Genomic DNA, 21,822 nt, shown 5'->3' on the forward strand with positions numbered 1-21,822 from the left:
CTTGAACATGCATGCTGATAGCCTCAAACATGGCCTTTATTATTAGAACTCAGTAACATAACTGACAAAGGAGCTGAAGGGATGGTCAGTGATAACCAGCTGGGGGGTGAAATGCTGACTGCAAGGGAAGCTTTCAGCCTGCCTAATATAGACTGGAGGGACTGAGCTGTGTGCTTCGCTCATGCTTGCTCTATGTAGAGTCTAGAACTGTGGCTTTGTGGAGGAATGGAAATAGATTAATACTTACTAGGTTTTGCAGTTGACAAAATTGTTATGTTGCATAAGATCAGAAGATATTCAGTCCCTGAAAACCTTCACACTGAGGACACTCAGAAAGGGTTGAAGAAGTGTTTACTCAAGGGGAACATCAGGCCTGGGGAATCAGTAGCTGAATCAGCCCATACCATAGGCAAGGTTCTCAGGGAAGGAAACTGAGGAAAAATAACATTGTGAAAAAATTTTGGTGGCACACAGAAACATAAGATGGCCCTGGAATGTTACCTCCAGCTCCACAAATGCTGAAATCGTAGTGGCTCCTGCCAAGTCTCACTGCTGAACTTTCTCCAACATTTCCTTGACTTCCAGGAGATAGTTATTGAGGCCTGCTGTGGACAGCACAGCGTAGCTGGTCACTGGGCCCTGTTTGGGTTATCAAAACCATCACCTTTCACAGACCATAACCCTGCATGGCTTCCTGAGAGCAGCCCATTTTCTCCCATTTGATGGGGGCCTGGACACCCACATCCCTCAGTCTGCTGTCTGGAATGCAATTCTTAATTCATTGACAGAAATTCTCTTAAGCAAAATCGCTGATTGCAAGGTGCTTTCATTTTTTGAGTGCAAGCTTGGATGGTGCTTACAGCGCTGCTTAACATTGTTCCACCTGTTCTATAAAAGCAGCTGCTAATTTAAAGGAACACTGTGAGGTAATCCATGAATTTTTTTAAATGCAGTTGTTTCTCTTTTTCTCCACCCAGACTGTTTGTAGCCCCCTGAAAGCTTGAACTTGAAGCTTGGTTGCTTATCAGCAGCCTTTTGACACCAATTCCTCATGCCCTCCCTTCAGGCAAATGTTGTGTTTGTCTCCTGGATCTTTCTGAAGTTATTCTTTTAAAACATTCATTTACATCTTTCATATAAAAAATGCATACACTGAATGTATAGGCAAACAGTCCCTTATCATTTAGATCCAAGCCTGTGTCTTTAAACGTTGCTCTAGAAGAAGCAAACACTGAATTCAGGTGAATTAATTTTAAAACTGGGGGGAAAAAAAAAAAGGTAAATTCAGCTTAGTCTCACTACAGTGTGAGAAATGGCCAAAACATGTAGGGGATTTGTATTCTCACAAGATGTTTATTTTAACTCATTTATATTATCTCCCAGAGGTGAAGATCTGATGCTCTTGGCAGATCAAGATGTTTACTATTTCAAATACCTTTCAGCATGAGGGAAAGCAGGTGATGCTAATGGATGTTACTTGTCTGAACGTAGTAACAGATGTTTCTGTAGGAAATGGAGTGGAAACACTCACAAGCAGGACTGTTGTCTGGGTTTTGGTGTATGGCCACATTTAAAGTCATGCAATAGCAGGTCTTCATAAATTATCTGATTCATCAACTCTTTTCCTCAACTATTTGTGTCCTAGTTCCAATGATGGCACCTGCAGCTAGACAGATTCTCATCCCATTTTTATACCTGTGTCTTCCCTGTAGTGCATGAAGTTCGCTTCAGTTCAGTGGGAATTTGATCTCCTACATAAAACCTATCAGGCGAATTCTAGTATTATGATACTGAATTAACTTTAATATGGTAGATCTTTCTCCAGCTCTGTTAATCTCAGTTTCATTGACTACAGTGTACAAGACTTGGCATTTATATTGGCATTGCTTGGGCACAGTTCATAAATTTCGAGGCTAGCTTCTTTTGGTTACATCTAGCTTTGAAATCATTTGGGGCATTAGGGTTTGTGTTTATCAAAACTGCTAGACTGCAGATCCTGTCTTTTAACATTTCACCAAGCAAAATGACACAACAATGATGACTTGCTTTATTTTGTTTGGTTGTTTTTTTTTTTCCTCCTCTCCTTGGGAGAGTATAATTTCAGCAGCTGTTAGGTTGCTCTGAGTTGATAACTTGGACTTGCAGTGGTACTAACTACAGCCTCAGAAGTGTTTGTCTTAATTTGTTTCTTCCTTTCCAGATGGGAACTGTGTACCTGCAGTTGGGACCTCTGCATTATCAGCTTTTCTCAAACTAACCAGCAATCATTTTTGCAAGAGAAGTTTTTGTATGCCATGCCACCTGCAGTACTCTTGGAGGTAGTCTGGTGTACTCACTTCAGCACAGATGAGTCAAACTGCATCTTAATACTGAATGAGCTGATAAATACAATTATCTCATCATGTTCACTTCGTGGGCATGAGTGACTCCAAAGGTTGATCCTTACAAGCAGTCTTAAAGCATCTTAAGTATGTTGGAGGGCTTACCTAACTCCTCTTCTTTGGGCTGTTCTTCACCATGGCACAAACCAGACCAGATAACAATGGATTTATGGGAACTTTGGAAAATATTTTTTTTTTTTTTTGGTTATAGATATCAGTAACATTAACTCATCCTTTGAAAACAGGAATCAAGAGATTTCTGAGTGATGTTTTCTTACTTATTTTTGGTAGCTGTCTCTGAGTGCTTACTTAGGAGAGAATGCATGCATAAAGAGAAGACTCTGCTTTTCCCCTGCAAAGGGGAATTCCTTGATCATCTTTCTTTGAGCAGATTAGGGCGTGTTGTTCCTTTTGATCTCATACTGTAAATGTACACATCCTGTCCTCATTCCTACAGTAACAAAAGAGCTTTGCTCCAGAGTACTGGCTTCTCTTCAGTGGTCTTTGTCTTCCCTCCTAGGAAACAGTTTGAATGTGTCAGAAGAGTCCTAGTTCCTCAGAACTGTGTCTGGCCAAGAACCTGACCAAGTTGGTCTGTAGTATTTCTCTCATTAAAAGCCTGCTTCTTCCTCCCCCTCAAAGTCATCTGTGAACAGTACAAAGGATTAATTGTGGAGAGTTGGGACTTGGCAGAACTGTGTATAAATTAAGTGTTGTTTTCAAAGCTACATTGCCTGTCTTGCAGATCAAAAAAATAAATGCAAAAAATTTCAGTGTGGATCGATGGATTAATTCATTTGATTGCCACTTCCCTTCCTCTTCTCTTTATTTTTGTGGGGAGGGATGTTGTGGAGATCGGAATTTTAATTGCTTGACCGCAGTTTCTGATTAGAGGTGCACCAAAAGGCTATGGGTCATTAATTATGACTAAATATAAGGATCTCCGTGGCTGAGATACAGCATCAGATGGATGAGTTTAAACAACTTGCAACAAAAATTAGAGTATGTCAGAAAAATGATTTATGATCATGAAACCATGAGATTTATTTTTTCAGTCCCTGCATGTAGACTTCCTTGTTTGCAGAGTACATTCTGGTGGTCTTAAAGTAGCATTTTTTAAGGAATATCTATTTCATGTTTGTATATATCTATTGTGACCATTCTGAAGGCATAAATATATATATATATATATGTCCATAGATTAGTTATTCATTGTTCAGAGTTGTTATACAATGGCATGCCTTATTTAATTTTACTAAATGTTTGGGGATTTTAATCCATTAGGTATTTCTGTTGGCAATATATAAACCCACTGTTCTCTGAATGCATTTTCTGTCAGTACCTGAATTTGTACTACTGTATCTACAGGGTTATCTAGCTCTTGAGTGTAATGGTCTGAGAACAGAGTATTATCCACATTATTACTGTAATGTCCAACAGTCTGTGTCACATTTTTTTCTGGTTTTAAAACTGATGATGGAAGTGGATTGTATAACTTCAGTTATACGTTAACACTGCTGCATTCAAGATTCTCAGATAGTGCAGTGTGGAATATAAATATTCCTATAGTACATACTGATACCAACTTCTTTTCTGCTTGGTAGATTAAGAGCTGGTTAATGGACATACTGCAAAATGTAGACATATGTGGTGACCATAAATTGGTGTGTGTGTAGTAGGAATTGGGGGGTGTGTAGTAGGGTTACTGCTCTGTTGGTATAAGACAGAGCATTCTGCAGCTTTTGCATCCAGAGTTTAGAGGTAAATAGGAAATAATTGCTGATAAAAGTTATTAATCATATAAACAGTTTGTACCTTATTTTAAGTAAATTTATGTGTTGGACTTGGTATATGGGCATGAAATTGTGGATGTTGATGGGGCAAAAGGGAAAGAGTGGCTCTGAAATTTAAATAATACAAAAAAGTATAAAAATGGATCAGGTTCTGCCACCTGTTCCACTCCTGTATTCCATTTGTTCATCTCTTATGTATCTGTTTGGGGTCTCTTAAAATGTGAAACACATTTTAATATGCAAGATACATAAAATCTGGTTTGTAAAACCCAGCAGAACTTAGCATGGATCTATAAGGATGTGCTTGTATTTAGTGGGAAGTAGGAATTTGCAGAAAACTACTGAAGTCCATTTTTCTTTTGACAGAAAGCCCTTTATTCATTTTAGTTTTTAATCCACCCTATAGACTTTTGTAGGAAGATGGCAGCCAGCAGTTTACCCAATATATGAATAGTCCCTATTCATGTAAGTCTATGGGGCTGAGCATCCATCTCCTGTTCAGAGTCAGTAGAAAGTAGCTGTCTGGGAGTTCAGAAGTTGGCAGGAGTTTTCATAGGACATTTTTCCTCAAGGTGGTTTTCATAGGACGTTTTTCCTTAAGGTAATTTTTTTGGCTCTGGCCATGCTTAAGACTCTGTGGAAAGAGGATTGTGTTTCTGCTCTCTCCTCCTGCCTCTGCTTCCCTTTTCACAGGAGTTTCTGAAGCAGTGCAGCTGCCTGCCACGAATCCACTGGTGCATTACATGGAAACTTGGCTTCTTGGCGCATGGAAGGGACAGCTCTTTCCTGCTGCACCCGTCTCTGGGGAATTAAATTCACATTCTGTGTTGCTACTTGGGTTTACAGCCAAATTTTTCGCTTTAGTTTCCTTCCCCTCCCTGCCCCTCTCTCCTTTCCTTAATTAAAAGATGCTCAGGTCTAATATAGCCGCGGCTGAAAAAGGATGAAAATAGCACAGATTAAAGAGCTACACTATTGAGACCTGGACCTTTATTTAGCATCACATTGCTGGCATGTCACTGTAACAGAGTTCAAAAGCTGTTTTGATTACTTTCCTCAGATTAATTGATAGTCTCTAATTTTAAAAGAAGCAAAGTTTTGTCTGCAGTCAAATAAGATTTTAGGAGCTTCAGCTGGTTTTCCCATCTAAGTGGATGACAAACTCGTATTTATTGTAAACAGGAATAGATTCACCACATCTGTATGTGATCATGCCCTCTGTTTCCCAAAAGCATTGAGCACATCCAGCTGAGATACTGACTGCTAAAACCCATATCTGTATGACACTGGCTGAGACTGCTTATTTTCAGGACCTTTGAAAATCAGGTTATTTATGGAGCACCCAAGGATGAGCATTGCCTTTGAGAGTTTGATGACACAAGTTTTCAGATGATGCACCCCAGAGAGATGTCTACAAAAACTGAAAAAAAAATTAATCTCAACACCTTTTGCCATAAATAGTTTCTGGAAGCCTGGCAAAATTTTGTGCCAGCACTTCTCAGAGCAGGGGACAATGAATTAAAAAAGTTACTTAGAATAGTATGGGGCCAAAGAAAGCAAACCAACAGTGTTGGGTAGGACAGCATTTGATCATTCTCACAGTGGAATATAATATAAAATACACAACAGTCCTTATAATTGAAATTAGCAGGTCTATAAAAGGGAGAGAGAGCAATGGCAAGATGTAAATCGAGGTGTCTTACAGAAAAGATGGCAATAAGTGCTCAGAGCCTAGACTTCAGTTTTGCACAGATCTCTCTCTTGGTAAAGCTGTTCTGGAATGTCTTGAAAATAGTGTTGCTGAAATTCCATTATCTGTGCCTTCGACAGAAACACTGCTGTTCTCCACTACTCTGACTACTTCCCTTGCTTTCACTTTGAATTTAAAGCTTCAGTCTGCTTTCCCTAATTTAACCTCCTTCACCACAATGCCCTTTTGTAATTACCCATCTCTTTGTTATTCAATCATTCCCAGCCGAGCTGACACTATAATCTGCACCGTTTCCTTGGAATCTTTTCTCACAGCATTTTAATAACTTCCCAAATAAGTTCACATTGCTCCTGCCCTTTTGGCTCATGTCGTTGCTATTTGAGTCATGGGTACAATCAAGTGGTAACAGCCAGTTAGGCAGCCACAGCTGTGTATGTTGGATAGATACCTTTAACTAGGGTGCTTGAATGTGAGGCCTTTTCTTGGCTGAGCTTTGTCAGCTTAGTGAAGGAGGTGGCTGTGCCTGGCAGATTTGACAAGCATGTGAAAAGCAAAAGCGGTCTTCAACCGCCGAAAGAATTAAAAAACAGGGAAACTGTTGCAAAATTTGCCTGCACAAAGAGGGGACTATGAAGTATGAGTGTAAAAGAAGTGCTGATTTTCCCCCCCCATACATTAAGATCATTTGAGAATCCTGTGTTCGCTTTTCCTATCCATAATGGGGAAAAAACATTGGAAGAGGCTGAGAAGAGATCTAATCTGATACCTCCACTCTAAAAAAAGGCTTAAACTCAATTTTCTTTCCCCAAGAGAAGGCTAAGAGTTTAATTGTTTTTTGTTTACTCCATATGTACAAGTAGATCAGCTAAAGTGCTTCCCAGCAAGCGGAAATAGCTGTTCAGATCAGTGGCAGAACACTGATAAGCAGGAACCTGAAGTGAGAACCTGAGTGAATTTGCAGCACTGGGAGTGTCACTGGAACATTTTAGATAGGAAAATAGTACATTCATTGTCACTTGGTCAAATGTCTTCATTAAAAACTTCCTTATACCTCAGCCAGTTCATGGCTTCTGTATAGAGGAATGTGCATGAGAGCTTAGAGCCTGTTGGCTGGAGGTTGGATGGCTCAGCTCATGGCTTCTGTATAGAGGAATGTGCATTAGAACTTAGAGCCTGTTGACTGGAGGTTGGATGGCTCTCCTGGCCTTACATTAGCTGTATGTTCACATTTTGCCTATTCCATTCTTCTCCCTTTTTTGACTCATTACACCACACTGAGATTGGCAGCAGTCAGATCTGCAGAGTAATTGGCCATTGGAATGGGCTGCCCAGGGAGGTGGTGGAGTCACCATCACTGGAGGTGTTTAGGAAGAGACTGGATGGGGTGCTTGGTGCCATGGTTTAGTTGATTAGATAGTGTTGGATGACAGGTTGGACTCAATGATCTCAAAGGTCTTTTCCAACCTATTCTATTCTATTCTATTCTATTCTAGCTCTGGCCAGCCTGATCTAGTGTGAGGTGTCCCTGCCCAGGGTAGTGGGGTTGGAACTAGATGATCCTTGTGGTCCCTTACAATCCTGGCTGATTCTATGATTCTATCCTATTCTATTCGCACAGCCTCCAATGCCATGAAGCTGGATGAGTGGAACATTGCTGAAGGTTGTTTGGACCAGTTCAAAGAACTACTAAATATCCATTTGTTTATTGCTTTCCTTTTTAATTCTTCTCTTTTCTTTTCTTTTTTTTTTTTTCCCATAGTGAAGTACATGAGAGAAGCAACACCCTACGTGAAGAAAGGCTCTCCTGTTTCAGAAATCGGGTGGGAGACGCCGCCTCCTGAATCTCCCCGCTTGGGCTGCACCTCAGCAGACCCTCTGTCTCAGCTTTCACTCTCCATCCACAGAGACAGGAAGACAATACCACTGAAGATGTGCTATGTGACACGCAACATGACAGTGTCAGACCCTGAGAACAGGTGAGTGGGGGGAGGGTGCCTGGGGCTGGCGTTTTGCCTTTGTATTGAATTGTCGTTGACCTTTCTAGTGGTGGGGTTGGTGCGCAACAGGGTCTGGCAACGAGTTGGCACTAGGTTCTGGCTGTACAAAAAAACCCCAGCAAAGGGTAACCAAGCACTGTTTTGGGATGGGTGGTAGTGTCTGAGCCACGTGGTGCTGGGTTGAGCTTTTGGGTTGTGCTAGAGAAACTCTCAGTGCAGTAACACAACATTTTTGTAGGAATCTCAGGGCCTTGTTTTCATCCTGATTAAGTGTCTGCTTTTGAAGGAAAAGACGCTGTACACACTAATTGGTTACACCTTCCAGGCTGGCTTAATCTAATTCCACTAAGTTGCATTTTCTTTTCTTTTTAAAATTGCTATTATTTTTCAAATGGCCTGTTTTGTCCATTCAGTTCTGGGCATTAAAGTCAGGAATAGAAAAAAAGTTATACTTACAAGACATTAATGGGGAATTTCTGTGGCTTCATGATGTTAAAAATAGAAAGAGCTTTTACCAGCCCTTATTTATAACATATGTGAAACAGCTGCACCATACCAGCACACTCTCGGATCCCTGCTCTAACAGCTGCTAATAAAAAAGGGACCAGTCAAGTCAGTAATACAGACTAATTCTTCCATCCAAATAATGGCCTTTTTGTTTTTCTGCAGTGTGCTGGCTTTGCCCAGAAGCTGGGTTTAATGCCTTCAATTCTTAGCACTTGCTTTTAGGCATAAATAATAGTTACATTTTCAGTGAAGAAGAGGAGGAGAGCGCAGAAGAGGAATTGGGGAGGCTGGGTTCCCTATTAATCTCTTGTACTGCAATTAATAAAATTTTATCAGTATCTAATTTTATTTAGTATATAATTTTTTATATATATATATATTTGTCTGAACTTCTTTTCAGTTTGTGGCGTTTTTTTTCCCATCCTTTGTTGTTTAGTAGTGCTTTACTTAGTTTCTGCTTCTTCATCTCACCAAGTAGTTACCACCATAGTCAATGGTAACTGACTACTACAGAGTGACACTGTAAAACAGCAATTACCCCAGCAGTCTTTCTCAAGTTTAAATCAAAATGCTGCTTGCTATCAGCCACTTTTTTCCCCACATAAATCTGTATAGTTTAAGATATTGTGATAGCATTTCTACAGGGAACTATCAGTTCCAGTATTCAGAATGGTTAAAACTGCCTGAAATAACTACAGATGCAAATCACTGGGATGCTACTATTACACTGCAGCTAGCACGATGGGGAGCTACTGTGTGCTGGATGGAAAAATCCAAAGACCCATGCAGCTCAAGTTGTTTGCATCTGCAGAACACAACAATGCTCTACACATATTGGCTCTGTTCTTTCACCATTTCCCCCTCTCTTTTTTGACCATATTGTAGTTCTCAGCTTTGGTCACTGTCTTGGTCCTCAGTTTTGTTTGAAGTCCAGGAGGACTGATTGAGAGGGGGAGGTGACTTTTTCAAAGCATGCTACAAATACGTGTGTTCTTAGGTGTTACTAGGAAGTAATGCGTGGGAGAGTCATATTGCTTAGTATCACAGTTTTCATTTTGTGCTGCTGTCATTTCCTGTGGAAAGAGTGACTTCTGATTTTTACACAGTGAGGTATACAGTTTAAGATGGATTTTTCCATCCAGCACACAGTAGCTCCCCATCGTGCTAGCTGCAGTGTAATAGTAGCATCCCAGTGATTTGCATCTGTAGTTATTTCAGGCAGTTTTAACCATTCTGAATACTAGAACTGATATTTCCCTGTAGAAATGCTATCACAATGCAGCAACCCTTTCCCATAGGAGTATATCCCAAGACAGTGATCTGATTCCACAAAAATGATTTGATCTTTGTTCATGGCAGAGCTCAAACCATGACCTTACTTGTTCTGACACTTCTGTTTCATAACCTAGTGACCTGACACTCATAGATCTTATAACTGATGGAGTCACTTTGTTGGATAGCTTTAGAAGAGCATTGCTGGAAGGCTGACAAAGCATAGAAGGGCTACTTTTCACTATAGTTAAAGTAATTTTCATCTAAGACTGAGTGTGGACACAGAAAGCATGAGTTTTCCAGTGTAGAAACTCAGAAGGAAATATCTGCTTGTTGGCACTGAATCACCTCTGGTTCATAAAAAGCTGATGTGAAATGTGGGTTTAGTGGGCATGGAAGAAGTTAGACAGGTGGTTTTCCCATTAGAGTTGGTAGCTCTGCATAGGATTTCTGCTTCCACTTGAAGACTGGCCTCAGTTAAGTTTCAAGCAGATTTAGTATGACACAGTGAAAGCTAGTCCTTGCACCAAAAACCTTGAGCCATGAATGCTGCTGATGAACATAAGAAGTTATCAGGAGACCATGAAGATGAAATGTAAAGACAAACATCTTCAGGGGCTCTGTATGGACAATATTGTCCCAAAACCTCCATCCTGAATGTTTTTCTGAAGGATTTTCAGCTGTGAGACAGATTGATTATTTGTGTAGGTGATGTCTGGGGTACTAGTAGAAACTCCACAACTTTTCAGTAAAACTTTATCATAAAGATGACAGGTTTGGGACCTGCCAGCACTTTGAGGTGTACTGCTGATCCAAAGCACAACTATCTTTGAAGAAACTAAAAGACTTGACATGTTCAGACTGGATGTTAGGAAGAATTTCAGTACTGAGAAGGTGGTCAAACAGGCTTCCTAGAGAGGTGGCTGATGCCCCAAGTCTGTAAGTGTTTAAGGCCATTTGGACAATACCTGCACATGGACAATATGCTTTAACTTTTGACAGCCCTGAAGTGGTCAGAGTTGGACTAGATGACTGTTGTAGATCCCTTCCAACTGAAGTAAGTCTAGTCCTGTCCTGTCCTATTCTATGAAGAAATGAAAGTCATTCAGCTACTGCACCTCTTCAAGATCATGTTGGTATAAATTAAGGGAGACTGAAGGGACATGGAGGCAAATACTGGGCAGTGCAGAAAAGCCTGGATGTCTTGTTGGTGGAAGCATGGGCTGGCTCATGCCTCCACTGTGCGTTTCCTGCTTAGTAAACACAACCATACTTTGATGTTGCCGAGCACGAGCAACCACTGGTATACAAAGCAAAGAACGGATTCCCCTGCAATTTGGTTTAGAGGTGCAGCTTTGCAGCCCAGGTTTATTCACTGTTGATGAGGGAGCAGATCCTCTGAATCACATACATGGTGTGGGGCTTGCAGAAAGCAGGGCACTGCCACAGAGAATGACCATAGTACCGAGAATGAGCTACAGCTGCTCTTGTAGAGCACAGGACCCATTTGTCTTGCTTTTTGCTTTTTATGGTTTGATAACACTGGGCTCAGCCAATGGCACTGGCTAGTAGTAGAAGCACAGATGAGGTGAAGTGCTGGACAAAGGTTGAACTCTGGACCCTGGACTAAGGAGGTGATGGACCTCACTGTGCTGGCACTGTTGCATCATGCTGGAAGTGTGTCAGCCGTGGGTGGACACCGGTGGTTCTGTGGGGTTTCCAGGGGAGATGGAAATATTCCTTTCCTGATGGACAGTACAGATTTATCTTCTGGTTTGGGTATTTTTTCTGTTACTATGTGTGGGCAAAAGAAGGAGAAAAGACTTATATATGCATAAGGGACAAAGCAAAAGTAAAGATACTGTAATGGGTGCGTTACTAGTATAAAAAAATCCTTCTCCATGCCTCCCCAAGGAATTTGTGCCTAGCTCCTTGTGGTGTTATTGAGCTGCTCTCTGGCTGTAGATGAAATGTCTGTGAAGTGGAAAGGCTCTACTTAATTCACCATGTTGTTGTGAGCTACAGCTCAAGATCCTTGGATGAAAGGCTTATAGCACTTTAATTACCATTATTGGTACAGACATGTTTTACTATTTGAATATCAATAAGTCCTTTGAAGAAGTCATTGAGCCTGCTAGAGTCAAAGTCCTGATTTATATCAAGAATTTTTGTTACTGTTCTTTTTCTTCTGGTGGGCTGTGTTTATTATGTCTTTAGATTACTGTGAAACTAGGAAAGAGATCAACAATCCAACATTAAAGTAGAGCGACTTGAAAGGATATAATCCAAATCCAGAAAAGAACAAAACCTATAATAATTAGGGTGAAACTCTGGTTGATTCTCCCCTCATCCTTAAACCACACTGGTGTGCAAAGCTATCTTTGTGTTTGTGGTCTGTTATAGAAAGATGATCTAGCACTGTGAAGCTTATCACATCCTTGCCCACAAAATGGCATGAATTTAAGATCAAGGTGAACATGGATTTTTAACCTTAGCTCAGCAGATCTTCTGTTATTACAGACCCAGATCCTAATGTGCAAAGCTGGATGTTTCTTGTCATGTTTTTGTTTGCAGTTCTGTAACTGCTAAATCTGCTCTTTACTGGGAGGGGTGAACAAGTAGGCAGCAGTTAATATTTATCTACTGTTCTCTCTTTTCAAACTGAAAGAAGTTAGGTGATTTGGCTAAAAAGGCGTTTACAGGCCTCTTCAATACCCTGAGGCTAGGAGAGGGAGGAAGGTGGGGCAGGGTGGTGGGGAGTGGGGGATGGATGAATGGCTAGGTGATGGCAAAGGTTTCCTCCTCCTTGATACATTAACATGTCCTCTCTAAGAGTTGCATGGCTGTGGAACCCTCTTTGGGAGCTAGTTCAGGACTAGGATTTCCCGATGGGAGGCTGGTAAGATTGCCTTTCTTCTCTCACAACAGAATTTTGGGACAAATCATGAATTGCTGGAGTTAATAATTGGTTCAGCATGGGCTGTCTGACAGTCTGCTATCATCTGGGTATTGGGCAACTGTGCCATAGCTGCTGCATTTTGGAAGCTGCAGTTATTTGCTTTGATGGGGGACGGTTTTCCAACCCTACAGCAGCTGGAGCTCTGAAGCCTCTAGGCAGAAAGGGTGATATTTTATTTTTTAAAATGTTTTATTCCCTCCCCCCCCATTACAAGGAGTAGTTATTTTCCATCATTTGTGAAACTCCCCACCAGCCAAACCCTGGGTCATAGGAAATGATGTCTTAGCCTCGGTTTCTTCTCCACTTTCTTGGAAGGCCATTGAGATCTGTAAAGAGGAGGTGTTTTGGTCTCTTTTTGAGTCAAATCAGCTGCTAAGCTTTTTGGAAGGAAAACCAAAACAAAACCCCAGCACAAAACAATGAACAACAAAAAAAACCCCACACATCAAAAAACCACCACCAAACAACCCAAAGGCCATTTTTGCAGCGCAATCTCAAGGGTATTCATTTACACAAACACATCAACAAACTAGGATGAACTTTGGCTGTTCATTTACTTTTTATACTTCAGCTTTAATTTTTGTTCTGTTGAATCATGTTAAAATAGCTTTCTAATGTCCTAAGGACCTGCTGTAGTCTCTAGGCAACATTTTGAGAAGTGAATTGCTGCAGAAACATGCCAAGATCTGTGGTGAACACATTGGAAGCCCCTGACTTTTCTACACTGGTATTGGAGATATCAGTGTAGAAATGGATAGCTGTGGGATATTGTGAGTGACCTACAGTCTGTGTGGGTGCTGGTGAACCTGGGATTAGTCATGTCACATTTTCTTGAAAAACATCTCATATAATTTCTCCTGGCATAAGGACCTGGGGTTTCCCCCTTGCCCATCACTCTCAGCTGGACAGGAGAGCTCCTGGTGTCCTTCCCATAGAATACATACACAGAATAAACCAGGTTGGAAGAGACCTTCAAGATCATCGCGTCCAACCCATCAACCAATCCAACACCACCTAAACAAATAACCCATGGCACCAAGCACCCCATCAAGTCTTCTCCTGAAAACCTCCAATGATGGCGACTCCACCACCTCCCCAGGCAGCCCATTCCAATGGGCAATCACTCTCTCTGTATAGAACTTTTTCCTAACATCTAGCCTGAACCTCCCCTGGCGCAGCCTGAGACTGTGTCCTCTTGTTCTGGTACTGGCTGCCTGGGAGAAGAGACCAACATCCATCTGTCTACAATCTCCCTTCAGGTAGTTGTAGAGAGTAATAAGGTCACCCCTGAGTCTCCTCTTCTCCAGGCTAAGCAACCCCAGCTCCCACAGCCTCTTCTCACAGGGCTTGTGTTCCAAACCCCTCACCAACTTTGTTGCTCTTCTCTGGACTTGTTCCAGCAAGTCAACATCCTTCCTAAAGGGGCCCAGAACTGGACACAGTACTCGAGGTGCGGCCTAACCAGTGCAGTGTACAGGGGCAGAATGACCTCCCTGCTCCTGCTGGCCACACTGTTCCTGATGCAGGCCAGGATGCCATTGGCCCTCTTAGCTTTGGCCATCTCCAGCACAAGTAGAATAGGTCGGACTCAATGATTTATAGGTTGGACTCGATGATCTCGAAGGTCTTTTCCAACCTGGTTAATTCTACTCTAGAATCAGAATGGGCAAAGTTCCTGCATATGTTACTCAAAAAAAGTGTTTGTGCCTGCGTGCAGATATGTGAGCAGAAAAACTTGGTGTATGTGTGTGCATGCCTGTGTCTGAACAGGACTGAACGTGACCTGACAGGAATAAAATGTGTCACCATGAGTGGGTGGCAAGGAAGGATGTGTGTGGTGTGGAGGTGTCAGTAACTGAGGCTGGTAGAATGCTTTCAGATGGAGTTTTGATTAATTTTTTTTTTTTTTTAACCAAAGTCTTTATTTTCTATGAAGATGTGTAAATAATTAACTAATAGAGAAAATGAAGACATGCAGGGGTTTAAAAAAAGTCAAGTCAAGGAACTTTGATTTTTTTTCCAACCGGCTCCAGCTGCAGAGGATTTAGCTGAGGAATAGAAATAAGAACAAAGGAACTGAAAATTAATCAAGGAAGGGAGAAGAGACTGCCCTGAGAAACGCATGGAGGGAAATGAAGAGCCCAAATTAAGAGAAGGTGATGGAGAAAGAAGCCAACCAAAAGAAGCAGTGAAGCAAGGGAGTGAAAACTGCTGCAGACATTACTTAGTGAAGAAAAAAAAAAGCATTAAAGAGCTGGAGAAAGAAAACTGCTGCAAGAAATGTGTCTCAGATTAAAGGGAAAGAAGCAGCAGTGCGAGCGCTACAGGACAGGAGAGAGGAGGACAAACAGTTAATCATGTTTTATGTGCGCCTGCATGTAAAGGCACCTAAGTGATGACATCCAAGCAGCTGCTAAATAATGTTGGAGAGTGTTTTTAACACCTCGGAGATCTGCCAAACAAAGTTGATAGTCAAGGGTTTCAGTATCCTGCCATGCTCCTCCTCCCCGCAGTTTCTGTTATGGCTTGCAGCCAGTGACAACCTTGAGACCCTTTTTCCTGCCCAGATTTTGTCCTGTGCTCAGTGCTGGGCTTTCACCTGCTAATCAGAGAGTTTCCAAATTGGATTTCAGTGTTACAGCTCTGATCTGGCCTGACCTGCCGTTAATCAAGGAGCAGGATTTTCAGCTGCTGTACTCAAAAGCTGCTCCCTCCTGCACTTTGTCATTTGTATGGCAGCACGTTGCAAATTACAGCCACAGTGTGAGCTTCTGGTGATGTGCTGCTATGGTAGGTGCCCCATGATACCCCTTTTATTAAATCCCAGCTGTTGGCAAATAGAGAGGAAATCAGATTATTAGTGATACATACACCCTTTGGACACCAGTCTTGTCCAGCTCCCAAGAAACAGGAACTTACATTATTTTTACCCACTGTAAGTTGAAAGTCAGCAAGAAAGTGACAGTGGGTACCCATGTGAGAGTGTGGGGATGGAGAGATTTCCACAGAGAAAAATTCTACCTGATTATCAAATAGCACTTGCTTGGTAAAACTGCTTTCACCTCCATTTAGGTTTATCAAATGAAACTGCTTCTTCAATGTGTGCTGGGGAGTTTGTTGCAAGCCTGGCAGTCTCAGTATGCAATATTTTCCTTCCAGACTAAACCCAAATTTCCATTACTTACTTCTAATGTATTTTATTCCTGGTTCATCTTCTGATACTGCATGTAGAATTGAGAAATAACATTGACAGTCTTTTTACTTAATTTGTAACAAAACCTACAAAAATTTAATCTGTGATTGTGGGCCTCTAAATCCCTCCTTACACTGGTAAAAGACTCCAGTGTTTGTACACTCAGAAGTCAACAAAATTCCTTACTGTGGTTTCATGTACAGAGGAGATGGAGTGAGCGATTAGGCTCTCCATCTCTCTATAAGTTTGCAGAGTCAGCGGCAGCATGTTTTGTTCCTGGCTGTGCCAGTGCAAAATCAGAGTAGTGTGATGGACTGGAACAACTCTGGCTTCAGTTTATCATTAACTTCAAGGGATTTACTCCACTCTTTAATCACTCACTGAATGAATAATCTGACCTGGGAAGAGGCATAAAGTGTAAATCAGTGCTGGATTTGGTCCTGAGTGCTGGTGGGAGAAGTGCTTTTAATGCATTTGTTATTTCTTAGATAATGAACACCCCTACAGAAAGAGGTCTGGATGGCCAATCAAACATTTGCTTTCAACTTCTGATCCTCTCTAAAGGAAAAAACTCTGGATTGTGCAGTGAGGGAGTGAGTTTTGGCTTCTCCCGTGCAAGGTTACAGCATTTGGAATCACTGGGTTAGACTATGCCTGTGTTCCGTGGGAGAAGGCAATGCTGAAAACACTCCTCAGCTCAGTAGGACTCTTTGAGAAGGAGAGAGAAAATTACTCTTTTATTACAAGGTTCGCCAAATGATCTCTGAGAAAATGTGATATCATTCATATGCATTGCCAAGCTGGAGAGATGCCGTGCATCTTGGCAGCCATCTAGAGCTAACATATAATTCCTTTGGGTTGGTATGGGCTTTATCAGAAACGGCTCCATATGCAGTATTTACATAACTGTGGTGGAGTGTGAGAATAAACACAGCTGTGGCACTGCCCTAAATATTTCAATTCAGTGGGGAATTAAGGGAACTTTATCACTGAACTGCAGATAAACAGAAGTCAGTAAGCGGTGGTCAGTTTAGGCAAGGAACAAATCAAGGCTACAATACATGGACTGTTGGAAACATTTAAGTGCTGTAGTGTTGGAGTTTACTAAGGTCCCTGGCATTATTTTCTTTTCAGAAAATATGGAAATGCTATCAGTCAGCTGTTACACAAAATTCATCATCCAAATGGGCTGACGAATCAAAGCAGCATAAGCTGAAAGGCAGAACAGGGAAGAGGTTATAGGGACACAGTGCTTCCAGTATCTGATTGAAGTTAGAGCCTGTGGTTTTCTGGGAAGATGTGAAGTTCCTTTTCCATCCCATCTGACTGTAGAGGCAGGAGTCCTGGATCTCTAGTGGAAATCTGCAATCTGGGTTTCCTAAAGATAGTATTATGCCCAGACCTTATAGCAACAAGCAGTAACAGAGTTCAGGCAGTTGAGGATTTTGACTTTTGTTCTTAAGGTACGAATAGAAAAGGTGCCCTATGTAGCAGCTTGCACAGGAGTAGTGTTCACTGATGTAGTCCTGGGGTGGACCAGTGCTGGGGAATAAAAGGATTCAGTTTCAGGGCTGTCAAAGCAGAATTTACACCTGTTTCAAACTCCCTTTTGGGAAGTACAGCATGTGTTGTCCAATCTTCATGTCACTCAGCTCAGGGGACATAGTAGACTTTCTCCAATCTACCATGGTAGATTTTCTTGTTAGTGCATCACCACCAAACTTTGATGACTGGCAAGGAGTCTCTAAAATAGCCACAATAGAAGTGACTGAAGGTTGATAAGAATATTTTTGCAAGCATGGTGCAGCATGTGTGTTTCCATATGTACACTGGATATATACACTGACATCACAGTGGGAAATATGTATTAGAGTATACATCATTTAGAACCCCTTAAGCATAATCATTAAGAGCTGTCTAAATGGGCTGCCCAGGGAGGTGGTGGAGTCACCATCACTGGAGGTGCTTAAGAAGTGACTGGATGAGGTACTTGGTGCCATGGTTTAGTTGATTAGATGGTGTTGGGTGATGGGTTGGACTCAATCTCGAAGATCTTTTCCAACCTGGTTAATTCTAGTCTAGTCTAAATATTCAGTATTTTAGGGGATGGAACTCTTGTTCAAACATATAAATAGCCACCATCAAGGGAAGTACTTTGAAGGCCTAAACAGCAAAATACCTGTCTGTATCCACCTGCTTTAATGAAGAATTTAAGCATTTTCCAAACTGGAGGGAAGCAAGTTGCTTTTTGGAAGTTCTAGGTAGTTCATTTTTAAACCAAAGCCTGCTACAATTTCAACTTTAAAAGAAGTTACCCAACTTTGCTGTTCCTTTGCAATTGAAAAAGCAGCACATTCTTCTGAGTGTTTCTAGTCCTTGTTCAGCACTTTGTTTCCCACATGATGCACAGCGAGGAGGTGCAAGGTGGGAGTTCCCTTACAGACCCACAGCCTTTGTAAAGAGCATTGTTTCGCACAATCCAGGCAGTGCATTAACATTGTTCGAAACCAGCACAGTGCTGCTGTGCTGTCCAAATAATGTTTGTCTTTAAAAGGAATATTTAAATGGGAGGTAGAGTGGAGAGAATCCTGAGTGCTGCTTCTGGCTTCACATACCTTCCCACTTTTTTTGCTGGTGAAATGGAGATGATGTCCCTGAACTGATTTGTAAAACGATGTGAGATCTGCTGCCAAAAAGTGCCCTGCAAGTCGTAAACAACATTTCAGCAATTACCACAATGGACTTTGAAAATCTAAGCCTGTATAGTTTGTTCCCACTGATAGCTGCCTGCGAGCTATCAGGGTTCACATGGCAGTGGGAGAGCAGTGTTTCTCATGGAAGCACAGACCAGAGTGCGGTACCTGTGTGTGATGGTAATGATCATTGGATAGAAACGGCTAAATCCTAACTGTCAGGGAGGCAGCTTTTTCTTGGAGCTCAGAAAAAAAAAAAATGAGGTACATTGCCATTCACACTCTATCTACAAACATAATTTTCTTATTCACCAGACCTGCATCATCTGACAAGGAACTTCCCTATTGGTACCTGAAGATTAAGCCTTCATACGTCCTGGAGAGGCTAAATAAGAGCCTTTACTTTCAGACAGTGCAGAACTCCAGCCGCTTAATGGAGGAAACAATTCTCCAACAAACTCCAACAATTTTTGTGTTGGCTCAGCACTTTCTGCAAAATCAACCCACTTTTAAAGCTGTCCAAACAGTGATTTAGGACCCTGAAGAGTTCAGCTGCTGAGTTTGGAAAATCATGACCTTTTCTATCTTTAGAGCAGTGTCTACGTGGAGACCTCCCCCTCCCAAAATGGACAAACATGAGACCAGAGGTCCTTGCTCTGAGCCCTGGAGAGCTGTGCAAATTGAGTCTGAGACTGTTCTAGATTCTGGTCTGGTTTAACCAATTAATTAAAACCTCTTAATTGTTAGTCAAGCTCCAAATTGCAGGCTTTTGTAATTGCATAACAAATATTTGCATTACACTACTGTTGCAAACCTCAAGTTGAATAAATTCCACTGAACTAATTAATTTTCTGCTACAGAAAGGAGTCTTTGAGTGTCCCAAGGATCAGGCAGCAATACACAGGAGAAGTATGTGCTTAGGCTCAGATCCCAGGTCAAATTTGTGTGGGTCACATTCAGGGGCAGTCAACTATACATGGACAATAAAAAGCACAAATAGGATATGTAGTTGAGTGATGGGCAACAACAGGGGCTCGGTTTTAGAATTGCTTTTCATAAAGATAAACTAGACTATTACCCTGTGGGTTGTTTAACTAACATTCAAGTAAAAGTGGCTCACAAAGCAATAGGGAGCACACAGAGTTCCAGTTGCAACTAATAACTTCACTGAAAACCAAACTGAAATAGCTGCAGCTGCCTCTCAAAACTTTTGTGTTGGCACAGGTCCCATAACCACGATGGACAGGCTTAATTTTAATGAAAACTGTGTGGGTTTGTGCATTTCAAACCACAGCAGTGGGGTGGAAGCCCACAGGATGGTCAAGTAAGCATGTTTTTTTTTGGGGAAAAAAAAAGAACAAATATCTCTCTCCACAGGAGCTGGAAACTGTAAAAGATACCTGCCAGCAGCACTCATACAGTTATGGTTAGCCCTTTCTTGCTGCCACTGTTAGCAGGATCTAAATGGAGCATTAAGGACATGGATAACTCCTGAAGAAAGCTAAAGCCCGTTGTGGTGGGCTTAAAATTGCTGCTTAGTGGTCTCACTGAAACCACAATGCAATCCTAAGAAAACTCCCATTTGGGATGGGGGTGGATTTTAATTTAACTCTATGTATGTAAAACAAACACGTGGGGAAACTGTGTGTGCCATGATACCCAATGAAATAAGGTAGCAGCTTATCCCTGGTTTCTCTGCAGTTACCTCTTATGTAGTTCTGGGTGGTTGCCTGGTTTTGGTGAATGCTCCTCTTGCCTTTACATTTGAAACTCCTATTGACATGCTAGATGCGGGGTTGCATCAACACTGGCAAATTCCCTTATCAAGGACAGCAAGGTGTGGTGTCAGGTAATCTTTACTGTATTCAAGTGTTGCAAGGTAAGTTTTAATGGTAGCTCACGGTATCAGCGTACTTATTTTTCACTCATTGCTAACACTAAGTGACTTAATAAATGTAGCTACTTACTGGTGTCTGAGTGAACATAATGTTTTTTCCCCTCCACATTTTTCTAGACTTATTGAAGTTCATTCACCTGATGCCAAGCACACCGTGGTGCTCAGGAGTAAGGATTCAGCTACAGCCCAGGCCTGGTTCAATGCCATCCACTCCAGTGTCAATGATCTCATCCCCAGGGTGATTTCAGAGGTCAGAGACCAGCTGGGTAAAACAGGGATTGCTGGAAGTCGAGAGATTAGGCATCTAGGCTGGCTTGCAGAAAAGGTAATGAAAACATTCTTCTTTTCACTTCTAAGCTCTCTCTCTCACTTGCTCTTTATTCCTGAATTCAGCCTTGTCTGTAAAGGGAAAGGCTAAAGGAGATTCTGGGTTTGATTTAGCTTTCCATGAACATGTTTCCTTTCTTAGTTTTTATGCTTTCCAGTTTTTATGCTTTTGAAAAACAGCAACCACCCACCAACCAACCAAAACATACAAACAAAACTACCTCAAAAGAGGTTGTATCCAGGTGGGGGTTGGTCTCTTCTCTTAGGCAACCTGTGACAGAACAAGAGGACACAATCTCAAGCTGTTCCAGGGGAGACTTAAGCTGGACATTAGGAAGACATTCTTCACTGAAAGAGTAACTTGCCACTGGAATGGGCTGCCCAGGGAGGTGGTGGAGTCACTATCACTGGAGGTGTTTAAAAAGAGACTGGATGAGGCACTTAGTGCCATGGTTTAGTTGATTAGATGGTGTTCAGTTATAGGTTGGACTTGATGATCTCAAAGGACTTTTCCAACCTGGTTGATGCTGTATTTCTGCATGAAGAATGGGTATTCACTTGTCACAATGTTCTTTCTCAGTGATTCTTTCTGTAAAGAAGTGTGACTGGGATTTCCAAGGCAGCTTGAACTTTTTTTCCCCCCTCTGCATTTACCATCATGAAACATAACCACAATGCAGAAGAAGCAGTCTTTTTCTATCTGTTCTGTATGAAATTTGTGATTCATAAGAAGTGATTCTCACTTTCCAACCTGCCCTCTTCCTGAAGGCTTCCTGTTCAGAGCTGATTGATAAGGGAATGCATTTTCCAGATACGCTTTATTGCTTTTTTCCCTCCTTTCCCTCCTTATTTCTGAAAGGTGGCAGTGAGGGGGAAGCAATGGTCTGTAAATGAGGCACAGTAGCAGAGACTTATTGAATGATGAGAGCAGACTCAAGGGGCCTCCAGGTAAAAATCCTGTAGTTAGCATAATGTCATATGCCTAAACAGCTCCTGCTCCACCAACACCATTTTTGCACCCATCCCAGAGCCAGGGGCAAGACCCTTACCAGCCAAGATACCACACAGAGAAGCTCAACCCCAGTAAGGAGG

General features: G+C 41.7%; 1 protein-coding gene across 1 annotated transcript in view; it reads left to right on the top strand.

Annotated features, from left to right (window-relative positions):
- The window catches only part of SNTB1 (syntrophin beta 1), a 110,809-nt gene that overhangs the window by 49,965 nt on the left and 39,022 nt on the right, over nt 1-21,822 (top strand). Inside the window, exons 2-3 of the mRNA XM_054167451.1 lie at nt 7,645-7,861; nt 20,521-20,728. Coding sequence (XP_054023426.1) covers nt 7,645-7,861; nt 20,521-20,728 — 425 coding nt within the window. The remainder of the gene's footprint in view (nt 1-7,644; nt 7,862-20,520; nt 20,729-21,822) is intronic.

The sequence above is a fragment of the Dryobates pubescens genome, chromosome 14, assembly GCF_014839835.1.
Source record: "Dryobates pubescens isolate bDryPub1 chromosome 14, bDryPub1.pri, whole genome shotgun sequence".
In the NCBI taxonomy this organism is placed as follows: Eukaryota; Metazoa; Chordata; class Aves; order Piciformes; family Picidae; genus Dryobates; species Dryobates pubescens.